Here is a 21,428-nt window from a genome sequence, read left to right on the forward strand (position 1 = left end):
TACCGCCGAATTGTCCCAAAATATTCTAATATTGCCAAACCTTTGACAGACCTAACAAAAGGATATCCTCTTACTAACAGGAAGAGAAGTACAGAACAGAGGCAAGAAGGGACCCCTGAGTGTGAGACCGCTTTTGTGGCATTGAAGCAGAAACTGACTACTGCTCCTGTTTTAGCTTACATCAATCCGGAATTGCCTTACGTCCTACACAAAGATGCTTCACTAGATGGGCTCGGTGGAGTTTTATACCAAATGCACCAAACAGAGTTGAAGCCGGTATCATTTATCAATCGCTGGTTATCCGCTCTAGCATTGTACAATTTCTCCTTGAAGTATCGACCGGGTGTTAATAACATAGACGCCGACTCACTCTCCAGGATTCCTAGTCAACAACGAACAGGAGAAGGTGAAGATGAAGATGCATGGATCGAAGTGCCGGCTGGAGAAGTTAAGAGTATGTGTCATAATGTATTTGCGGATGTTATTACTGGGAGTAAACAGGTCGGTGCATTGGGAATGACATCCACGGCATTACCTTTGTCCTACTGTTGGATCAGCCACGTGGAATTGGAATGTCTTCCCAAGGTAAAACGGAGCCAACTTTGGCAAGATCAACAACATGACCCCGCGATAAAATATGTGATTCAGGGAAATGTGAAGCAAACCATTGCGCCTGAGTTGCAGGAGGAAGTTACACTATTAAAAAGGCAAGAGAGAAATTTGATCTTCAAAAAGGGAATCTTGTACTGCGGTACAAAGCAGAGGAATGGACAACAACGATACCAATTGGTGTTGCCAAGGAAATATCGCTCCTCTGTGATGCATGCGTTACACGACGAACATGGGCCCTCATTCCGAGTTGTTCGCTCGCAAGGCGAATGTAGCAGAGTTACACACGCTAAGCCGCCGCCTACTGGGAGTGAATCTTAGCTTCTTAAAATTGCGACCGACGTACGCGCAATATTGCGATTACAAACGAGTTAGCAGTTTCAGAGTAGCTCCAGACTTACTCTGCCTGTGCGATCATTTCAGTGCTTGTCGTTCCTGGTTGACGTCACAAACACACCCAGCGTTCGCCCAGGCACTCCCACCGTTTCCCCGGCCACTCCTGCGTTTTTTCCGGAAACGGTAGCGTTTTCAGCCACACGCCCCTGAAACGCCGTGTATCCGCCCAGTAACACCCATTTCCTGTCAATCACATTACGATCGCCGGAGCGAAGAAAAAGCCGTGAGTAAAAATACTTTCTTCATAGTAAAGTTACTTGGCGCAGTCGCAGTGCGAACATTGCGCATGCGTACTAAGCGGATTTTCACTGCGATGCGATGAAAAATACCGAGCGAACAACTCGGAATGAGGGCCCATGGTCATTTGGGGTTTGAGAAGACTCTGAATTTGATAGTTGATAGATTTTACTGGCCCAATATGAGGAGAGAGATACAGAAATATTGTCAAACATGTGGGAGTTGTGTTGTACAGAAGACATTACCCACCAGAACTGCCCCTTTAGAGATGTTTAAAAGTGACGGACCCATGGATTTAGTTTGCATGGATTATCTCACGCTGGAAGTAGAACCAGGGTGAAAATGCAATATATTAATAGTAACTGACCACTTTACGAGATACGCACAAGCGTATGTCACCCCGAACCAGAATTCATCCACTGTTACGATCACCCTGTGGGATACATTTTTTATCCACTATGGCTTACCTAATAGGTTACATAAAGATCAAGGGAGAGACTTTGAAAGCTGGTTGATAAAAGAGCTATGTCGGAGTTGTGGAATTACTAAGTCCAGGACTACTCCCTACTACCCACAGGGTGACCCACAACCTGAAAGGTTTAACACAACCTTGTTGGACATGTTGGGAACTCTAAGCCCATTGGACAAGCAACACTGGAAGAGGCACATTAACCACCTGGTACATGCTTACAATGGCACCCGTAATGAGTCAACGGGATTTTCACCTAACTATCTGATGTTCGGGAGAGAGTCTAAACTCCCTATAGATGTATGCATGGGAACCTCTTCTGATGGATGTCCTTTTAGTTCGCATATAAAATATGTAGAAAGATTGAGGAAGGAGCTGGAAGAGGCTTTCACTCTAGCTGAGCAGGCCGCTTGTAAATCGGAAATAAAGAACAAAGTTTATTATGATCAGAAAGTACGTGATCGAGTGTTATCTCCCAGAGACAGAGTGCTACTAAAGCGATTGGGAACACCTAAGAAATTCAAGCTTGCTACTCATTGGAGAGAAGAACCGTATATGTAATAATTGAAAAATTTGCAAAGTTGCCTGTGTATAGGATACAATTAGAAAATGGACAGGGCACCATTTTAACACATCATAGACAGAACTTGCTCCCAATAGGTAGAGAGGTACGTTTGGAGAGTCCTGTAGAGGAAGGAGGGGTCAGGCCAGTCGAGAGAGAACTAGCTGATGACACAACTCGACAGTTGGTGTCTGACTGCGCAGAAAGATATGCTGAGGAAGATGAAAGTTGGGGATATTATTATAAAGATCAAGATACAGAGCTTAGAGGAAATGGAATGAGAGATACTGGGGATACCGGGGAGCCCCCGGGTTTAAGTCAGAGTTCAAGTCTTATCAAGGAGCTACCTATATGGATCCTGCGGGCAGTGATAGTAGTATTTTGAGTAATGGGAACAGTAGTCTGCAGGAAGATTCTGATCTCTATCTTCCCTTTAGGCAAGAAAGTATAGAGGGAGAATCTGTGGCTAGACCTCAGAGATGTCCCCCTTTAATACTTACATATGACCATTTGGGATCACCACAGACAGTCCCCAGGACTGTGCACCCCAATGCTATACTCACCTGGCCCTACTTTGAAAGTTATTGGGTCAATGATGCTAGGTAGAGATATAGAGATTGCATTTATTTTTGGTGATCGGCTCACATGAATTTGCTCTGATCACCAGGGGGAGAGTGTAGCCCTGCTTAGTCTTTATCAGATGTATAGATGGATATTTAAATATATATATATATATATATATATATATATATATATAGTGAAAGAAGAGATTTCTCCAGGGAGCTGATGTCGTACTTTGGTATGTACAAGTTTTGTATAATAAAATAATCTTAAAAAAGAGAGATTGTTTATTTTGTTAAAAAGCAATACATAAAACTGTTTACAATTTGCCCAGAATAACAATAAACAATGTTTGTACAGACGATAGTTGTGTTGGTAATTCAAACAACATCAAAATGATCTTCTTTGTAGAGATGTCAGAGAACAATGTGCTAACCCCATATATATAATATAAATGTAATATTTGTATTTAGTATATAATGTGATTTGTGTGGTGGCATAGAGGTAACAAGGCACCAGAGGGGGACCACAGAAATTTCGAGAGAGTCCCCATGTGATGGAAAAGAGCCGCCGCACATGGTGAGTGGAGAGAGCAGGAGACCGCAAGGCACAGGAGGGGGGATATAAAAAGCAGCTCCACCAGCAGTTAAACAGACGAAATGGTGGACCCTCAGCAAGCTGCAGCTGTTTTGAGCGGATGAGCAGATGAGCGGCTGAGCGAACGGGCAGAGGCAGCCTGAAGCCGTAGAGCAGGGGTACAGCCTGAGACCGGCGAGCATAGCCGCTGTCTGAAGTGCTCGCCGGAGAGAGAGGTGCGGCTAGTGGCAGAAGCTGCCTACCGCCAGTAAAGAGGACGGCGAGAGAGACGACTGGAGAGGCCCGAGGCTGTGCTGCAGTGAAGAGGGGCTGGAGAGGCGCCTCACCTGTCGTCCTAACGGTGCTGGACTCAGGAGGCGACCAGATCCCGCTAGCAGCGCTAAGGGGCAAGTAAAATAACCTGCAGTGTGTGTGTCTGGGAGTCACTCTTTCTGTACTGAAGAGGTGTGTTGGAGAGGCAGGGACACAGCAGCCTGACCAATTAAAACTACAGTAAGGAGGAGTCGGGGGAGTGGAAACCTGATGTTGCACCCTATAGGGGCGAGGTCAGAGGAGGAGGCGTGACAAAGCCATCATTCATACAGACCATTGCATTGATCTCAGGCACCCTACTTATTTCTACTAGACTGAGTATGAAACATAGATGAAAGTAAGCTTAAGAGAGTGATATATTCTTTCATGCATAGATCAATCTGCAGCGATACTACCCAGCAAGTAAAGTAGAGCAGGCAAGCTATTAGAGAGAAAGAGATTGAGAGACTGCATCCTGCATCTGTTCATTTATTTCAAGCGATTAAAGTGATTAGTCTGTATAAAGTAAGCTAATCTCACAAACAAACCACAGGAATAGCCAATACTCATCAGTATGATAGTATTATATGCCACGATGACTGCTACGCTCAGTATTTATGCCAAATTGGGTTTGTAACTTATGCTAAAACCCCAACCGGTTAGATGACCAGGTGATCTGTAAAGGCATACAGTTCATACAGTTATGCCGAGCCAATAATATGTGACAAAGACAAATATCAGCTCATGAAAGAGGATTAACCACATATTAAGAAGCAGCGCAGAGAGGGAATATAAAGTGGAGACTTATAACTTTTAAAATCCTATCAGACCAGAAGGAGAGCTTATTTACAAGGATACAGGATACTGTCTATAGTTTAAAGGAGTGAAGCTAGAGATAGCGTATATTCATAACTGCTGCAATAGTCTTAATAGCGACATCGGGAGATTGCCAACACTACAGTCTCCCAAATAACTGCTAGTTGTCACGTTATCAAGGGCCCTAACTGTGCACGTATAAACTATATGAGAACTATGAACTATATGAGAACCCGGGTTACTCTATAAGGTTGTTACAAGAAATTATTTTCTCGAACAAGAGTTTTTTTGTATTGCATGCAAGGGAAATCGTATAGATATTGACTGGGAAGGGAGGTTTGGGTCGTAAAGTTGAAATATATGAAATTATACTTGTGTAAGAACTGATAAGAGTTATAATTCTAACGTATATATAAAAAAATACAACTTACCTGTTGTGGTCTTGTCTAAATCCGGACTTTGGCACCCTGGAGAAAGAGAAAGGTAAATAACAGTTGATGAGGGGTGTTATGTAAATATTGTTAACATTGTTAACCCTAGGAAAATATATTAAGATTAATTGGTAACGGCTTGTCCCAAGCGAGCCAATAAAGTATAGTACTGTAACTTGGGTGGAGGCACGTAAAGCGACATTGTAGCGTCATACTATAGTAGCCAAAGAAGGGTTACACATACATACAATTAAGATAAGTTATTCCCCTTGTGCTAGGGACATCATTTTCTATATGCAGTAATGATGACCCATAATCGTCGTTAGTTAGTATTTTGGCAATACAGTACCTTTGCTAATACCCTTGTAAGTACCCATGTTAGTACCCTTGCTGACTGCTCTTTCCCTCCTCCCTTCTCCACCCCCATTTCGTTCAATACCTCCATCCCCACTATTCTCACTGCATGACTCATAGTTTCTAGCTAAACCCTCCCCCCAGGCACCTAGTTTAAAAACTCCTCCAGCCTTCTAACCATCCTTCCCCCCAGCACTGCTGCCCCCTCCTCATTCATGTGCAATCCATCACGAAAAAAAAAGATGGCACCTGACTGAGAAGTCCGCCCAGTGTTCCAGGAACACAAACCACTCTTTTCTACACCAATCTTTAAGCCACACATTTACCTCCCTAATCTCCCTCTGCCTCCCTGGGCTAGCCCGTGGCACTGGTAATAATTCAGAGAATATTACCTTATATGTCCTTGCCTTTAGTTTCTGGCCTAAGTCCCTATAATCTTTCTTTAGGACATCCCACCTACCACTAACTTTGTCATTGGTGCCAATGTGCACCAAGACCGCCACCCCACAAGCTCGCTGCCTAGGTGTCATTCATGACTCCGAACTGTCCTCTGTTCCCCACATTCAATCTGACTCAAAATCATGTTACATACATCAAAGAAACATATCCAGAATACGACCATATCTTACACAAGACACAGGAAAAAACTGTAATCCATGCTCTCATTATCTCCCGCATTGATTATTGTAATAGTCTCCTGATTGGTCTTCCCAAACTTAGGCTCTCACTACTACAATCCATTCTGAATGCAGCTCCGAGGCTAATCTTCCTCGCTAGACATTCATCATCTACAGATCCGCTTTGTCAGTCCCTCCATTGGTTACCGATATTCTATAGTATTAAATATAAAATAATTTTACTTACATACAAGGCTATTAACCAAACTGCACCAATATACATCTCTTCACTCATCTCAAAATATCTCCCTACCCGACCTCTCCGCTCTGCACATGATTTGTGTCTCTCATCCACATGTATTACTTGTTCCCACTCAAAACTACAGGACTTTACCCGGGCTTCACCCACTCTGTGGAATGCCCTCCCACACACAATAAGACTCACCCCTAGTCTCAAACCTTTAAACGTTCCCTGAAAACTCACCTATTCAGACAAGCCTATTAAATTCCAGACACACCCACATAACCTTCAATGCTTCCATATCCAATTACATACTCTTTGTACAGAACACATAACCTCACATATTTTGTCTTTCTTTGCTCTCACACACTCCTGACCCTTGGCCAACATTGCTGGGTGATCATATCATACAGCCCATTAGGAACCTAGCAATCTGGTGGACCTTTATGTAATAGGTAGCATCTATCCTTGTGTATCAATGCCTTTTTCTCTATAGATTGTAAGCTTGCGAGCAGGGCCCTCCTACCTCTATGTCTGTTTTTGCCCAGTTTGTTCTATTACTGTTGTTCTAATTGTTAAGCGCAACGGAATATGCTGCGCTATATTAGAAACTGTTAATAAATAAATTAATAATAAATAAGTGTGTTTCTACCACCAGTGATCACTACAATGGCAAGATGTCATCGTCATTATCATCCTCACCCTCATTAGTGTTAACATCATCCTCATACACATTAAAGGTGCTAGAACACACAAATAACATCTTGTAAACCAGGGTTTCCCAAACTTGGTCCTCAAAACACCCTAACAGTCCAGATTTTAAGGATATCGATGCTTGTTCACAGATGGTATAATATAATCAAACTGACCGGGGTACTGATTAAGTCACGTGCATAAGTGTGGACTTATCACTTAAAATCGGTACAATTAGGATGCCTTGAGGACCAAGTTTAGGAACCACTGTCGTAAACTAAGCACATATGCTGTCAATGCGGAGTCGTATAGATCTTGAGGTGTGTAGGGCTCTGCATATATGTGGAATTGCAAAAAATGTCCTTGGCCTCTTTTATTTACTAATTTACACTCATTTTATAACCAACTCTTCACCAACCCAATTAACTACAACAGTGCTTCTCAAACCAAGATCTCGGAACACACTAGTAGTACAAGCTTTCCATGTCGTCTTGCTGGTGCACAGGTGTATTCATTACTGACTGACACATTTTAAAAGATTCACAGGTGGGTCTAATTATTTCACTTGTGATTCTGTGAGGAGACCAGGAAAATATGTACGCATACCTCTTTTCTACTGAAGTCCCGGGTCAGACCCGAAATTGTGGAACACAGTTTCAAACCAGGTCAGACCAGGGACAGCCCCATTTCCACCACTGTTAACACTGCACATGGGTGCAGTGGCTATGCTTGGAGATTCAGGAATTTAGTGCCAGATTGGACGACCTGGCTTAAACGTTTACACTGCAGCTCACCCAGGACCTTCCCGGGTGACTGTACCCGGGTGGACCCTTTTCTACTGACAAAAAATCCGGGTTCACATGCAATAACCCAGGATTTTCATGGCAATGGGAAAGGGGTATAAGTTTGTCCCATGGACTGGATCTGAGAAGCACTGATGAATAAGTTTAACATACAGATGTGTCCTGCCCTATCCTTGCCATGGTTGCGGCTATTCATGACAACGCGATCAAGAAATTAGAGCCTGCGAATGGCCGTGTGTGCTGCACATGCGCCTCATAAAGAATGTATTTTGCATTCGCACCCGCAACTATTCAAAAAGTCGTTGCACGCATCCTGGCACTTTCTGTACATATGACACATAGAATTTGAATTTGACGGCTAGATAAGAACCACTTGGCCCATCTAGTCTGCGCCTTTTGTTTGCATTTGTTTGGGTTTTAACTTTTTATATTGTGTGATAACTTGGGAAGAATCACATCCAAAACAGTAGATTGTTTTTTCACTGCAGCTTAGCAGCCACTACACAGCAAGTATCAAGTCTGGTATAACCGCAGGTTACAAATACCATACAAAATGAAGCAGTCACAGTAACAGGTTTGACACCCTGGCTCACGATCAACATGCATAAAATCTGTGGACCTTCTAGGCCCTGGCACCCTAATGCTAATTACCACCCCTGCCTATCACCTGGCCAGCTTGTTAAGTGTTAGGAGCACTTGTGGCACCATGGCCTCCCTGCCATATACCCCCCTCCCCCCAAGCTTCAACCCCCTTGATGAAGCTGACAATTTTCCAAACTAAGTCATTGTCTTTCCCACATTGAGCCTGTACTTGTGAACCACCTTTCCTTTTCTTTACTTCTCCCTCCCCTATCTTCACCATGAGGCTCTCTGGGGAAACCTGAGGGTGTATCTTTGAGGATGTCAGCATTACCTTGTAGTTTTTCAGACCTCTGTTGTACCACAAATGGAAATGGAAATCGAGTCACTCTAGCGATTACTTCTTTGTTGGTATGCATCCATTGAAGAGGTGCACGATCTGTTACCAACAGAAATTCCCTGCCAACAGGTAGTATCATAGGGACTCGGCGGCCCGCTTGATTGCGAGACACTCCTGTTCTCTTGTCGCATACCTCTTTTCACATGGCAATAATTTACGGCTAGTGTATAAAATTGATCCATAGGCGTTTCTATAATGGGTGCAATATGCTCGGTGCACACAGGCCCCTGTGTCCATGGGGGCCCACACCGCACACACTGCACCCATTATTAATACTTACCTTTTCGTAATCCAGCGTCGGTTGCTGTAGTCGTGGTGAAAATCACAGCCAAAATGGCCACCGTGCATGCACAGTAGTGATTTTGGTCTCCGGAATATGGCGGGTGTCATATATCTGAAGACCTGCGCATGCACAGTAGACACCGGCACAATGCCGGAGTCTACTGCGACTTACAGGGTTGCCCTGGCAGAAAAGAATACATTATGATGGAAACAAAAAAAAGAAAGGAGAAAATAGAGCGTTGATATCTTGTTAAGACTGTCATGGAATTTTATGAACTTTTTAAGAAGGAACATCCAACACTGAAAATTTAAATATCAAAGGTTTTTGAGCCATGCCTAAAGTTCTGCCTGTCAATATCTCAGACTCCAGCTAACCTCTGTGCAAATATATAATTTCTGCAAAAAGCATTGCTGGCATTTTTACCAAACTTCCCATAAAAGATAAAGTAATACTTCATGTGCCAGGCACATTACAAAACTGTAGGTATTGTAGGACAGAACTACAGGGATTTCTAGCCGATGCTGAAGAAAATATACTTTCAGAAAGTACTGTATAACCTGCTTCCAATGGAAAAGAGACTGTGATAGAAAAACTGCATGTTCAATTAGAAGAAATGGTTGCAAATGCAGTTGCAATGCTGAAGTAACAGCTTCCATCATCCATTCTCCACTGTTATGTGAAGAAGAAATATGCAGGCCATTCACAGGCTCTACTGGCAACAGAAGAGAAAGAGGCTGCACTTCTGCATTTGGACTTTTTGTTTTATCTTAAATTGAAAAAGAAAAGCTGGTTAAAATGCTGTTACAATATACTTTTCAAATGGATTTTCATTTGTTAATCCGCGAACACTCTCCTTGTTAGTCCACGACCATACTTTTTTGTCAAACAAGTAAACAAATGAAATTAATTATATAAAAAAAACACATGTTGACATGACCTCTAACATGTATTGCGTATAACAGAATAAGGGGTATATTCAATTGCGGTCGAATTCCGGCATGAATTCGACCGTTTATGGATTCGACACAATTCGACAGGCGAAACCCTCCAGCCGGGACCCGAATTCGACATATTCAATAAATAACGGATTCGACAGTCCCCCTGTTAAAAAATGGAACAATTGACGAATAGTGGGTGGCCTGGATTCGACTTCATGGACATCACAAAAGTGTTCAATAAATCCTGGAAAAAAATGCGTGGGGTCCCCCCTCCTAAGCATAACCAGCCTCGGGCTCTTTGAGACGGTCCTGGTTGTAAAAATACGGGGGGAAAATTAACTGTGGTTCCCCCATATTTAAACAGTGGTTCTGCTGCAAAAAACAATATTCTTTGTCACAAAAGGCTATCAGCCCCCCATCCGCCGCCCTTGGATGGGGGGGACAGCCTCGGGCTTCACCCCTGGCCCTTGGGTGGCTGGAGGGGGGGACCCCTTGATTTAAGGGGTCCCCACTCCTCCAGGGTACCCCGGCCAGGGGTGACTAGTTGGGGATTTAATGCCACGGCCGCAGGGACTTATATAAAAGTGTCACCCGGCAGTGGCATTATCTCTCTGACTAGTGAAGCCCGGTGCTGGTGGAAAAAATATGGGGGACCCCTACGTTTTTTGTCCCCCGTATTTTTTGCACCAGGACCAGGCGCAGAGCCCGGTGCTGGTTGTTTAAATATGGGGGAACCACAGTAAATTTTTCCCCCGTATTTTTACAACCAGGACCGGCTCAAAGAGCCCGAGGCTGGTTATGCTTAGGAGGGGGGACCCCACGCATTTTTTAAGGATTTTTAACACTTTCAACACCCCTTCCAACTGAAAAACATGCACTGATCTCTCGATATTATTGTAGTTAGTAAAAAAAAAAAAATATTTTAAAAAATCGATTAAATAATACTTGTGGCTCCTAAATAGACAAACCAAGTAGATAATCCCTTCAAATATAAATAGATATGCTATTAGCAATCAAAAAAGCACCGAAAAATACATGTTTTTAAAAAAAATTATTAGCTCACGACAGAAAAATGAGGCGGAATGAAAGTGACGAAATGACTGTCGAAAAGCACTGTTGTCGAATGGACATTCTTCAATTGAATATACTTTTGTCGAAAAGCCGCATTTTTAACATTGCAGACATGTCGAATTAAAAAAATGTCGAATTGCAAAAAGTCGAAAATGAAACGGCAGGTTTTTTGTCGAAAAGTACTGTATTGCATTGTCGAATCCAATTCGACAGGTTTTTTGTGTCGAAAATGCCCCGTTTTTCAACAATTTCGGCAATTCGACCGCAATTGAATATACCCCTAAAAATTGCTTCAATTGTAATTCTTAGATCACAGACTTTTGATCTGTCACTATAAATGTTGATGTCTTTTGTGTGTTAGTCCACCATCAAAACTTTAATGGTCCTGACCATACACTATATAAATCTGGAACCAATGCATTATGGCCCTCATTCCGAGTTGTTCGCTCGCAAGGCGATTTTAGCAGAGTTACACACGCTAAGCCGCCGCCTACTGGGAGTGAATCTTAGCTTCTTAAAATTGCGAATGATGTATTCGCAATATTGCGATTACAAACTACTTAGCAGTTTCAGAGTAGCTTCAGACTTACTCGGCATCTGCGATCAGTTCACTGCTTGTCGTTCCTGGTTTGACGTCATAAACACACCCAGCGTTCGCCCAGACACTCCTCCGTTTCTCCAGCCACTCCCGCGTTTTTTCCGGAAACGGTAGCGTTTTTATCCACACGCCCATAAAACGCTGTGTTTCCGCCCAGTAACACCCATTTCCTGTCAATCACACTACGATCGCCGGAGCGAAGAAAAAGCCGTGAGTAAAAAAACTATCTTCATAGCAAAATTACTTGGCGCAGTCGATGAGGGCCTATGTTTCATTCTATACTACCATCTTTTGGAGTACCAACTCATACCACTTTCAGTTTTGTCCTTGAAATGTAAAGGGGGGTACACACGGAGTTATTTTTGCTTAATTTCTAAGCAATCTGACTAGATTGAAAAGAAGTTAAGCACACATCTCTCCGTGTGTATACCCCATAGCGATAGCAACGCGCAGCCCCGCACATCGCTATTGCCGGCTCTAGATTGGCCTGCATGCAGGCACAATCTGGCTAGATCGCCAGGCTCTCATTGAGCTATGCGGTCTACTTAAGATTGGGCTAGCACACATTGCAGCGTGTGTACAGACACCCGCTGCGATGTGTGCTAAAACCCACATCAGGCTCAGCATAAATCGCGCTGAGCCTGGTCGCTATGTGTGTACCCCCCTTTAGACTAGATTATTAAGATCATAGTTCAAAATATGTGATCTGAATGTTAGTCTGCGACCATGGATTTGCCCCTTTGCTTTATTTAAATTCCCCCCACCAGTGTATATTCAGAGAGTTTTCAGCGCAGATAAGCACATTGTCAGCGATCGGCGTAGGAGGTTACTTCTCCAAAATGTGGGAAAGATCATGTTCATCAAAATTAATTCCAAATTCCAAAAGGAAGACCTTTACCAGCAATTACGTCCAAAAAATACAGAGGCATCTGAAATGGTGGATTCCAGCTGGGACAAATTAATAGTGTGTGAGAGGTTTTACACATTGATGGGGGCGAGGAATCGGATGATGATGATGATGAGGGTGACATCTTGCCTATATAGAGCCAGTTTGTGTACATAAAGACCATTGGCAGCTTGTTTTGTGGGGGCCAAAACAAATAAATAATTTCAGCCACAAGCTGCAGTCCCTGTCGCTGAAGTGATTGCTTTGTTAAACTGTGCATGTCCTGTTTAATGTATACAACATAAGGGTGGCTGGGAGGGCCCAAGGACAGTTCCCTCTTGCACCACTTTTCTTTGCATCATGCGCTGTTTGGAGCATTTCTTTTATAGACAACAAACATTTTCATAGTTTATTATCCTGCCTGCCGCTGCAGTGCCATCCTGTTTCCTAGATGTGCCATGTTGGTTTAAGTGCCACATGTTTGTGCCACTCTCTGCTGTTGCTTAGCTTAGTCATCCAGCTGCCTCGGTGCAACCTGCTGGCCTAAACTGGATGAAAACAATATTGTGAGCTGTGAGGTAGACAAACATGACTAGAAATGAGTGGAATTTATTGTTATTAAGGTTAATAACACTGTAGGAACAAAAACACCCACAAATTCTGCAATATTTAGCTGTTTTTATGGATGAGTGCCTTTCACCACTTTACTGATTGTAGCAGACTAGCAGCTCCCCCATCATTTATAATAACCATTATTACACCCCTCAGTCAGTGTGACTGTATTAATTATATATCAGTATCCCACTGGTGGTAGCAGGCATGTCCTATACACGGTAGTACTTAAAATAAAGTATATTAGCATATTGATATTATCATCACCAGTCAGTGTGTACCTCCACTCCAGCCATGATTGTAGCAGGCAGATGTTACACACTGTACTTAAAGTAACACTGTCCACCCCCACCCCCTTCCCTGCCTGATTGGAATTTGAAGTACTGTATGTGGATGTTATGTAAAATAAAAAAAAATAGGATTTTAATACCTACCGGTAAATCCTTTACTCTTAGTCCGTAGAGGATGCTGGGGATGCTTCAAGAACCATGGGGTATAGACGGGATCCGCAAGAGACATGGGCACACTATAAGACTTTGAATGGGTGTGAACTGGCTCCTCCCTCTATGCCCCTCCTCCAGACTCCATTTATAGGAACTGTGCCCAGGGAGATGGACATTTCAAGGAAAAGGATTTATTTAATTATTTTAAACCAAGGTGAGATACATACCAGCTCACACCTCCAACATGCCGTACAACATAGCATTCAACAAACAACGCATGCAATGGCATGACCAACAACAGTCACAGATTGACTGAACTCAAAGCAACATGAGCGTAACTATAACCAAACTGCAGATACAGCCCGCACAGGGACGGGCGCCCAGCATCCTCTACGGACTAAGAGAAAAGGATTTACCGGTAGGTATTAAAATCCTATTTTCTCATACGTCCCATAGGATGCTGGGGATGCTTCAAGAACCATGGGGTTTATACCAAAGCTCTAGAACGGGCGGGAGAGTGCGGACGACTCTGCAGCACCGATTGACCAAACAAGAGGTCCTCCTCAGCCAGGGTATCAAACTTGTAAAACTTCGCAAAGGTGTTTGATCCCGACCAAGTAGCAGCTCGGCAAAGCTGTACGCCGAGACTCCACGGGCAGCCGCCCAGGATGAGCCCACCTTTCTGGTAGAATGGGCTTTCACCGATTTCTGCTGGATCGTATTACAAATCCAGCGCACAATAGTCTGCTTAGAAGCAGGAGCCCCAATCTTGTTGGGAGCCCACAGGACAAACAGCGCCTCTGTTTTCCTAATCTGAGCTGTTCTGGCGACATAGATTTTCAAAGCTCTGACCACATCAAGAGACTTCGACTCCGCCAAGGCGTCAGTAGCCACTGGCACCACAATAGGCTGGTTTACGTGAAACGATTAAACCACTTTTGGTAGAAATTGCTGACGAGTTCTCAACTCCGCTCTATCTGCATGGAAGATTAAATAGGGGCTTTTGTGAGACAAAGCCGCCAACTCAGACACCCGCCTTGCAGATGCCAAGGCCAACAGCATGACCACTTTCCATGTAAAGAATTTTAACTCAACCTTGCGCAAAGGTTCAAACCAATGTGATTGCAAGAATTGCAACATCACATTAAGATCCTACGGTGCCACAGGAGGCACAAAGGGAGGTTGGATGTGCAGCACGCCTTTTACGAAGGTCCGAACTTCTGGAAGAGAAGCCAATTCTTTCTGAAAAAAGATCGACAAGGCCGACATCTGTACTTTAATAGAGCCTAGCTTTAGGCCCGCATCCACACCTGCTTGTAGGAAATGGAGCAAACGCCCCAGGTGAAATTCTTCCGTAGGAGCCTTCTTGGATTCACACCAAGACACATATTTCCTCCAAATACGGTGGTAATGCTTTGCCATTACTTCTTTTCTAGCCTGAAGAAGCGTGGGAATGACTTCACTGGGAATACCCTTTCGGGCTAGGATTTGGCGTTCAACCGCCACTCTGTGAAACGCTGCCGCGGTAAGTGCTGATACATGCACGGCCCCTGTTGTAACAGGTCCTCCCGAAGAGGAAGAGGCCAGGGATCTTCTATGAGCAACTCCTGAAGATCTGGATACCAGGCCCTTTTTGGCCAATCCGGAACAATGAGGATCGCCTGAACCCTTGTTCTTCTTATCATTTTTATCACCTTTGGAATGAGTGGAAGTGGAGGGAACACATATACAGACGGAAACACCCACGGTGTCACTAGGGCGTCCACCGCTATCGCTTGAGGGTCCCTTGACCTGGAACAATATCTCTGAAGTTTCTTGTTGAGGCGGGACGCCATCATGTCTACTTGAGGAACTCCCCAACGACTTGTCACTTCTGCAAAGCCCTCTTGATGAAGACCCCACTCTCCTGGATGGACATCGTGTCTGCTGAGGAAGTCTGCTTCCCAGTTGTCCACTCCTGGAATGAAGACTGCTGACAGAGCGCTGGCATGTCTTTCCGCCCATCGAAGAATCTTCGTGGCCTCGCCCATCGCCGCTCTGCTCCTTGTTCCGCCTTGGTGGTTTATGTACGCCACCGCTGTCACTTTGTCTGACTGAATCAAGACAGGCAGACCTCGAAGAAGATGTTCTGCTTGCAGTATGCCGTTGTAAATGGCTCTTAATTCCAGAATGTTTATGTGTAGACAAGCTTCCTGGCTTGACCACTTTCCCTGAAAGTTTCTTCCCTGTGTGACTGCTCCCCAGCCTCGGAGGCTTGCATCTGTGGTCACCAGGATCCAATCCTGAATCCCGAACCAGCTTCCCTCCAGAAGGTGAGAACTGTGCAGCCACCACAGAAGGGAGATTCTGGTCCTGGGAGATAGAATTATTTTCCGGTGCATGTCCAGGTGAGACCCGGACCACTGGTCCAACAGGTTGCACTGAAACACCCTGGCATGGAGCCTGCCATACGGAATGGCCTCGTAGGCCGCCACCATCTTCCCCAGCAACCGAGTGCATTGAAGAACTGACACCTTTGCCGGTTTCAGAATCTGTTTTACCATGTTCTGTATTTCCAGAGCTTTTTCCACTGGAAGAAAAACTCTCTGCAATTCTATATCCAGAATCATACCCAGGAACGACAGCCGTGTCGTCGGATCCAGGGCCATTTCTAGCCAATTTGGCTCCCAGTGCGAGATCTAAAAATGCGCCCCCCCCCCCCCCCCCATTCACATAAAAAAAATGCGCCCCCCCATAGATATAAAGAGTGAAAGCATGCGCGCGCCGGAGGCGCACGCGCTCTCGGCAAGGGGGCGTGGCCTCATTAAAATGGGCGTGATCTCATCATCACGGCCACAGAAAAAAAAAGGCCTCATTTTACACATTACAGCAGGCACGCGACCCCATTTTACACAGCACGGCAGGCAAGTGTCCACATTTTACACATTGTGGCAGGCACGTGCCCCCATTTTACACATTGTGGCAGGAAAGTGTCCCCATTTTACACATTGCGGCAGGCACGTGCCCCCATTTTACACATTGCGGCAGGAAAGTGTCCCCATTTTACATATTGCAGCAGGCACGTGCCCCCATTTTACACATTGCGGCAGGAAAGTGTCCCCATTTTACACATTGCGGCAGGCACGTGCCCCCATTTTACACATTGCGGCAGGCACATGCCCCCATTTTACACATTGCGGCAGGCACGTGCCCCCATTTTACACATTGCGGCAGGCACATGCCCCCATTTTACACATTGCGGCAGGAAAGTGTCCCCATTTTACACATTGCCGCAGGAAAGTGTCCCCATTTTACACATTGCGGCAGGCACGTGCCCCCATTTTACACATTACGGCAGACTGCGTCCCCATTTTACACATTCCAGCAGGCAAGTGTCCCCATTTTACACATTCCGGCAGACAGGTGTCCCTATTTTACACATTAAGGCAGGCAAGAGTCCCCATTTAACACATTCCGGCAGACTGCGTCCCCATTTAACACATTCCGGTAGACAGGTGTCCCCATTTTACACAGTACGGTAGGTGGTGGTGGGGGGGAGGGAGGGAGAGAGAGAGAGAGGGAGAGGGGCTGACTTACATTTCAAGCGGTTCTTCCCGCTCTTCAGCCGCCTCTCCCTCGTCTGCGCGGCGCCGCCGCCGGCCGGCTTGGCTCCCCCTTCTCCCTCCTCCCGAGTGCCCAGCTCGGGGGGCGGGGTTTCGCGGAATGACACGGTTGCGTCGTGACGTCACGACGCAAACGTGTCATTCCGCGAGACCTCGCCCTCCAAGCTGGGCACTCGGGAGGAGAGGGGAGGAGGGTTTCAAAGTCCTCAAAAAGTGCCGCGGCGGGCGCCCCGTACGGTTGCACGGCTCGCCCGCCGCAAGAAACGGCACTGGTTGGATCCAACTGTGATTTTGGTAAATTTAGGAGCCAACCATGTTGTTGCAGAATCGTCAGTGAAAGGGCAACATTCTTCTGCAATTGCTCCTTGGACCTCGCCTTTATGAGGATATCGTCCAAGTACGGGATAATTGTGATTCCCTGCTTGCGCAGGAGAACCATCATTTCCGCCATTACTTTGGTGAAAATCCTCGGAGCCGTGGACAGACCAAACGGCAACGTCTGAAATTGGTAATGACAATCCTGCACAATAAATCTCAGGTAAGCCTGATGTGGAGGATATATGGGGACATGCAAGTAGGCATCTTTTATGTCGACCGACACCATAAAATCCCCCTCTTCCAGACTGGAGATCACTGCTCGGAGAGATTCCATCTTGGATTAGAATTTTTTTAGAAAGAAATTGAGAGATTTTAGGTTCAGAATCGGTCTGACTGAGCCATCCGGCTTCGGGACCACGAACAGGCTCGAATAAAAGCCTTCCCCCTGTTGATTTTGACACAACTTTAGTATCGCAGCACTTACTATCTCCCGTTCTAGAAGAGAAGCTGGCAAGGCCGATTTGAAAAATCGGTGAGGGGGCACGTCTTGAAACTCCAACCTGTATCCTTGGGTTACTATTTCTACTATCCAAGGATCCAGGTCCGAGTGCACCCAGACCTGACCGAAGAGTTGGAGACGTGCCCCCACCGGTGCGGACTCCCACAGAGGAGCCCCAGCATCATGCGGTGGATTTGGTAGAAGCCGGAGAGGACTTCTGCTCTTGGGAACTTGCCACAGCCTGTGACCTTTTTCCCCTTCCTCTCCCCCTCGCAGCAAGGAAGGAGGACCCACGTCCTTTTTCGAATTTATTGGGCCAAAAGGACGCCATCTGATAGTGAGGCGATCTCTTCTGCTGTGCAGGAACATAAGGTAAAAATGAAGACTTACCCGCGGTAGCCGTAGACACCAGGTCAAGTGAGGCCGTCAGCAAACAAGACCCTACCATTAAACGGTAGAGACTCCATCGCCTTCTTAGAGTCAGCATCAGCATTCCATTGATGAATCCACAATGCTCTCCTTGCTGAGACTGCCATGGCATTGGCCCTTGATCCCAAAAGGCCAATATCCCTTACAGCTTATTTTAAATATGCTGCAGCGTCCCTGATGTGACCCAGAGTCAAAAGCACACTATCCCTGTCTAGGGTATCTACCTCAGATGACTAGTTATCTACCCACTTTTCAATAGCGCTACTCACCCATGCCGAAGCAACTGCCGTAGCGACCCTGTAGTGACATAAATGGATTTTAGTGTATTTTCCTGCTTACGATCCGCAGGATCCTTTAGGGCTGCCGTATCAGGGGACGGAAGCGCCACCTTTTTGGACAGACGCGATAAAGCTTTGTCTACCGTGGGGATTGACTCCCACCTTTCCCTGTCCCCAGAGGGGAACGGATATGCCACTGGAATTCTTTTGGGAACATGTATCTTCTTGTCAGGATTTTTCCAAGCCTTTTCAAAAAGTGCGTTCAGTTCATGAAAGGGAGGAAACGTTACCTCAGGTTTCTTTCCTTTAAACATACAGACCCTCGTTATCAGTAACAGCAGGGTTCTCCGTGATATGTAATACGTCTTTTATCACCACAATCATGTACTGAATACTCTTAGCCAGTTTTGGATGTAATCTGGCATCACTATAGTCGACACTGGAATCAGAGTCCGTGTCGGTATCTGTATCTGCTATCTGGGTAAATGCACGTTTCTGTGACCCCGAAGGGGTCTGGGTTTGTGACAAAGCATCCTCCATGGATTTCCTCCATGTCTGGTTCTTAGACTCAGATTTATCAAATCTCTTAGTCAACCTAGTCACATTTGCGTTTAAAACACTCAACATATTCACTAGAGATGAGCGGGTTCGGTTTCTCTGAATCCGAACCCGCACGAACTTCATGTTTTTTTTCACGGGTCCGAGCGACTCGGATCTTCCCGCCTTGCTCGGTTAACCCGAGCGCGCCCGAACGTCATCATGACGCTGTCGGATTCTCGCGAGACTCGGATTCTATATAAGGAGCCGCGCGTCGCCGCCATTTTCACACGTGCATTGAGATTGATAGGGAGAGGACGTGGCTGGCGTCCTCTCCATTTAGATTAGGAGAGAGAGAGAGAGATTGACCTGAGGCTGATACTGTAGAAGAGAGTGCAGAGTTTAGTGACTGACCACAGTGACCACCAGCAGTGCAGTTGTTTTATTTAATATATCCGTTCTCTGCCTGAAAAAAACGGTACACACAGTGACTCAGTCACATACCATATCTGTGTGCACTGCTCAGCCCAGTGTGCTGCATGCCTGCATCATCTATGTATATATTATATATCTGACTGTGCTCAGCTCACACAGCTTATAATTGTGGGGGAGACTGGGGAGCACTGCAGTGCCAGTTATAGGTTATAGCAGGAGCCAGGAGTACAAGACAGTCACATACCATATCTGTGTGCACTGCTCAGCCCAGTGTGCTGCATCATCTATGTATATATTATATATCTGACTGTGCTCAGCTCACACAGCTTATAATTGTGGGGGAGACTGGGGAGCACTGCAGTGCCAGTTATAGGTTATAGCAGGAGCCAGGAGTACATATTATATTAAAATTAAACAGTGCACACTTTTGCTGCAGGAGTGCCACTGCCAGTGTGACTGACCAGTGACCTGACCACACTGACCACCAGTATAGTTAGTAGTATACTATATTGTGATTGCCTGAAAAAGTTAAACACTCGTCGTGTGACTTCACTTGAGTGGTGTTTTTTTTTTTATTCTATAAAAAACTCATTCTGCTGACAGACAGTGTCCAGCAGGTCCGTCATTATATAATATATATACCTGTCCGGCTGCAGTAGTGATATATATATATTTTTTATATCATTATTTATCATCCAGTCGCAGCAGACACAGTACGGTAGTTCACGGCTGTAGCTACCTCTGTGTCGGCACTCGGCAGTCCATCCATAATTGTATACCACCTACCCGTGTTTTTTTTTTCTTTCTTCTTTATACATACATACTACTACATCTCTTTATCAACCAGTCTATATTAGCAGCAGACACAGTACAGTACGGTAGTTCACGGCTGTGGCTACCTCTGTGTCGGCACTCGGCAGTCCGTCCATAATTGTATACCACCTAACCGTGGTTTTTTTTTCTTTCTTCTTTATACATACATACTACGACATCTCTTTATCAACCAGTCTATATTAGCAGCAGACACAGTACAGTACGGTAGTTCACGGCTGTGGCTACCTCTGTGTCGGCACTCGGCAGTCCGTCCATAATTGTATACCACCTAACCGTGGTTTTTTTTTCTTTCTTCTTCATACATACATACTACGACATCTCTTTATCAACCAGTCTATATTAGCAGCAGACACAGTACAGTACGGTAGTTCACGGCTGTGGCTACCTCTGTGTCGGCACTCGGCAGTCCGTCCATAATTGTATACCACCTAACCGTGGTTTTTTTTTCTTTCTTCTTTATACATACATACTACGACATCTCTTTATCAACCAGTCTATATTAGCAGCAGACACAGTACAGTACGGTAGTTCACGGCTGTGGCTACCTCTGTGTCGGCACTCGGCAGTCCGTCCATAATTGTATACCACCTACCCGTGGTTTTTTTTTCTTTCTTCTTTATACATACATACTACTACATCTCTTTATCAACCAGTCTATATTAGCAGCAGACACAGTACAGTACGGTAGTTCACGGCTGTGGCTACCTCTGTGTCGGCACTCGGCAGTCCGTCCATAATTGTATACCACCTAACCGTGGTTTTTTTTTTCTTTCTTCTTTATACATACATACTACGACATCTCTTTATCAACCAGTCTATATTAGCAGCAGACACAGTACAGTACGGTAGTTCACGACTGTGGCTACCTCTGTGTCGGCACTCGGCAGTCCGTCCATAATTGTATACCACCTACCCGTGGTTTTTTTTTCTTTCTTCTTCATACATACATACTACGACATCTCTTTATCAACCAGTCTATATTAGCAGCAGACACAGTACAGTACGGTAG

At 45.1% G+C, this 21,428-nt stretch overlaps 1 protein-coding gene across 1 annotated transcript in view; it reads right to left on the reverse strand.

Annotated features, from left to right (window-relative positions):
* Positions 1-21,428, reverse strand: part of LOC134909835 (uncharacterized) — a 66,376-nt gene that overhangs the window by 38,510 nt on the left and 6,438 nt on the right. Inside the window, exon 2 of the mRNA XM_063917142.1 lies at positions 4,970-5,005. Coding sequence (XP_063773212.1) covers positions 4,970-5,005 — 36 coding nt within the window. The remainder of the gene's footprint in view (positions 1-4,969; positions 5,006-21,428) is intronic.

Source organism: Pseudophryne corroboree, chromosome 4, assembly GCF_028390025.1.
Source record: "Pseudophryne corroboree isolate aPseCor3 chromosome 4, aPseCor3.hap2, whole genome shotgun sequence".
Lineage (NCBI taxonomy): Eukaryota > Metazoa > Chordata > Amphibia > Anura > Myobatrachidae > Pseudophryne > Pseudophryne corroboree.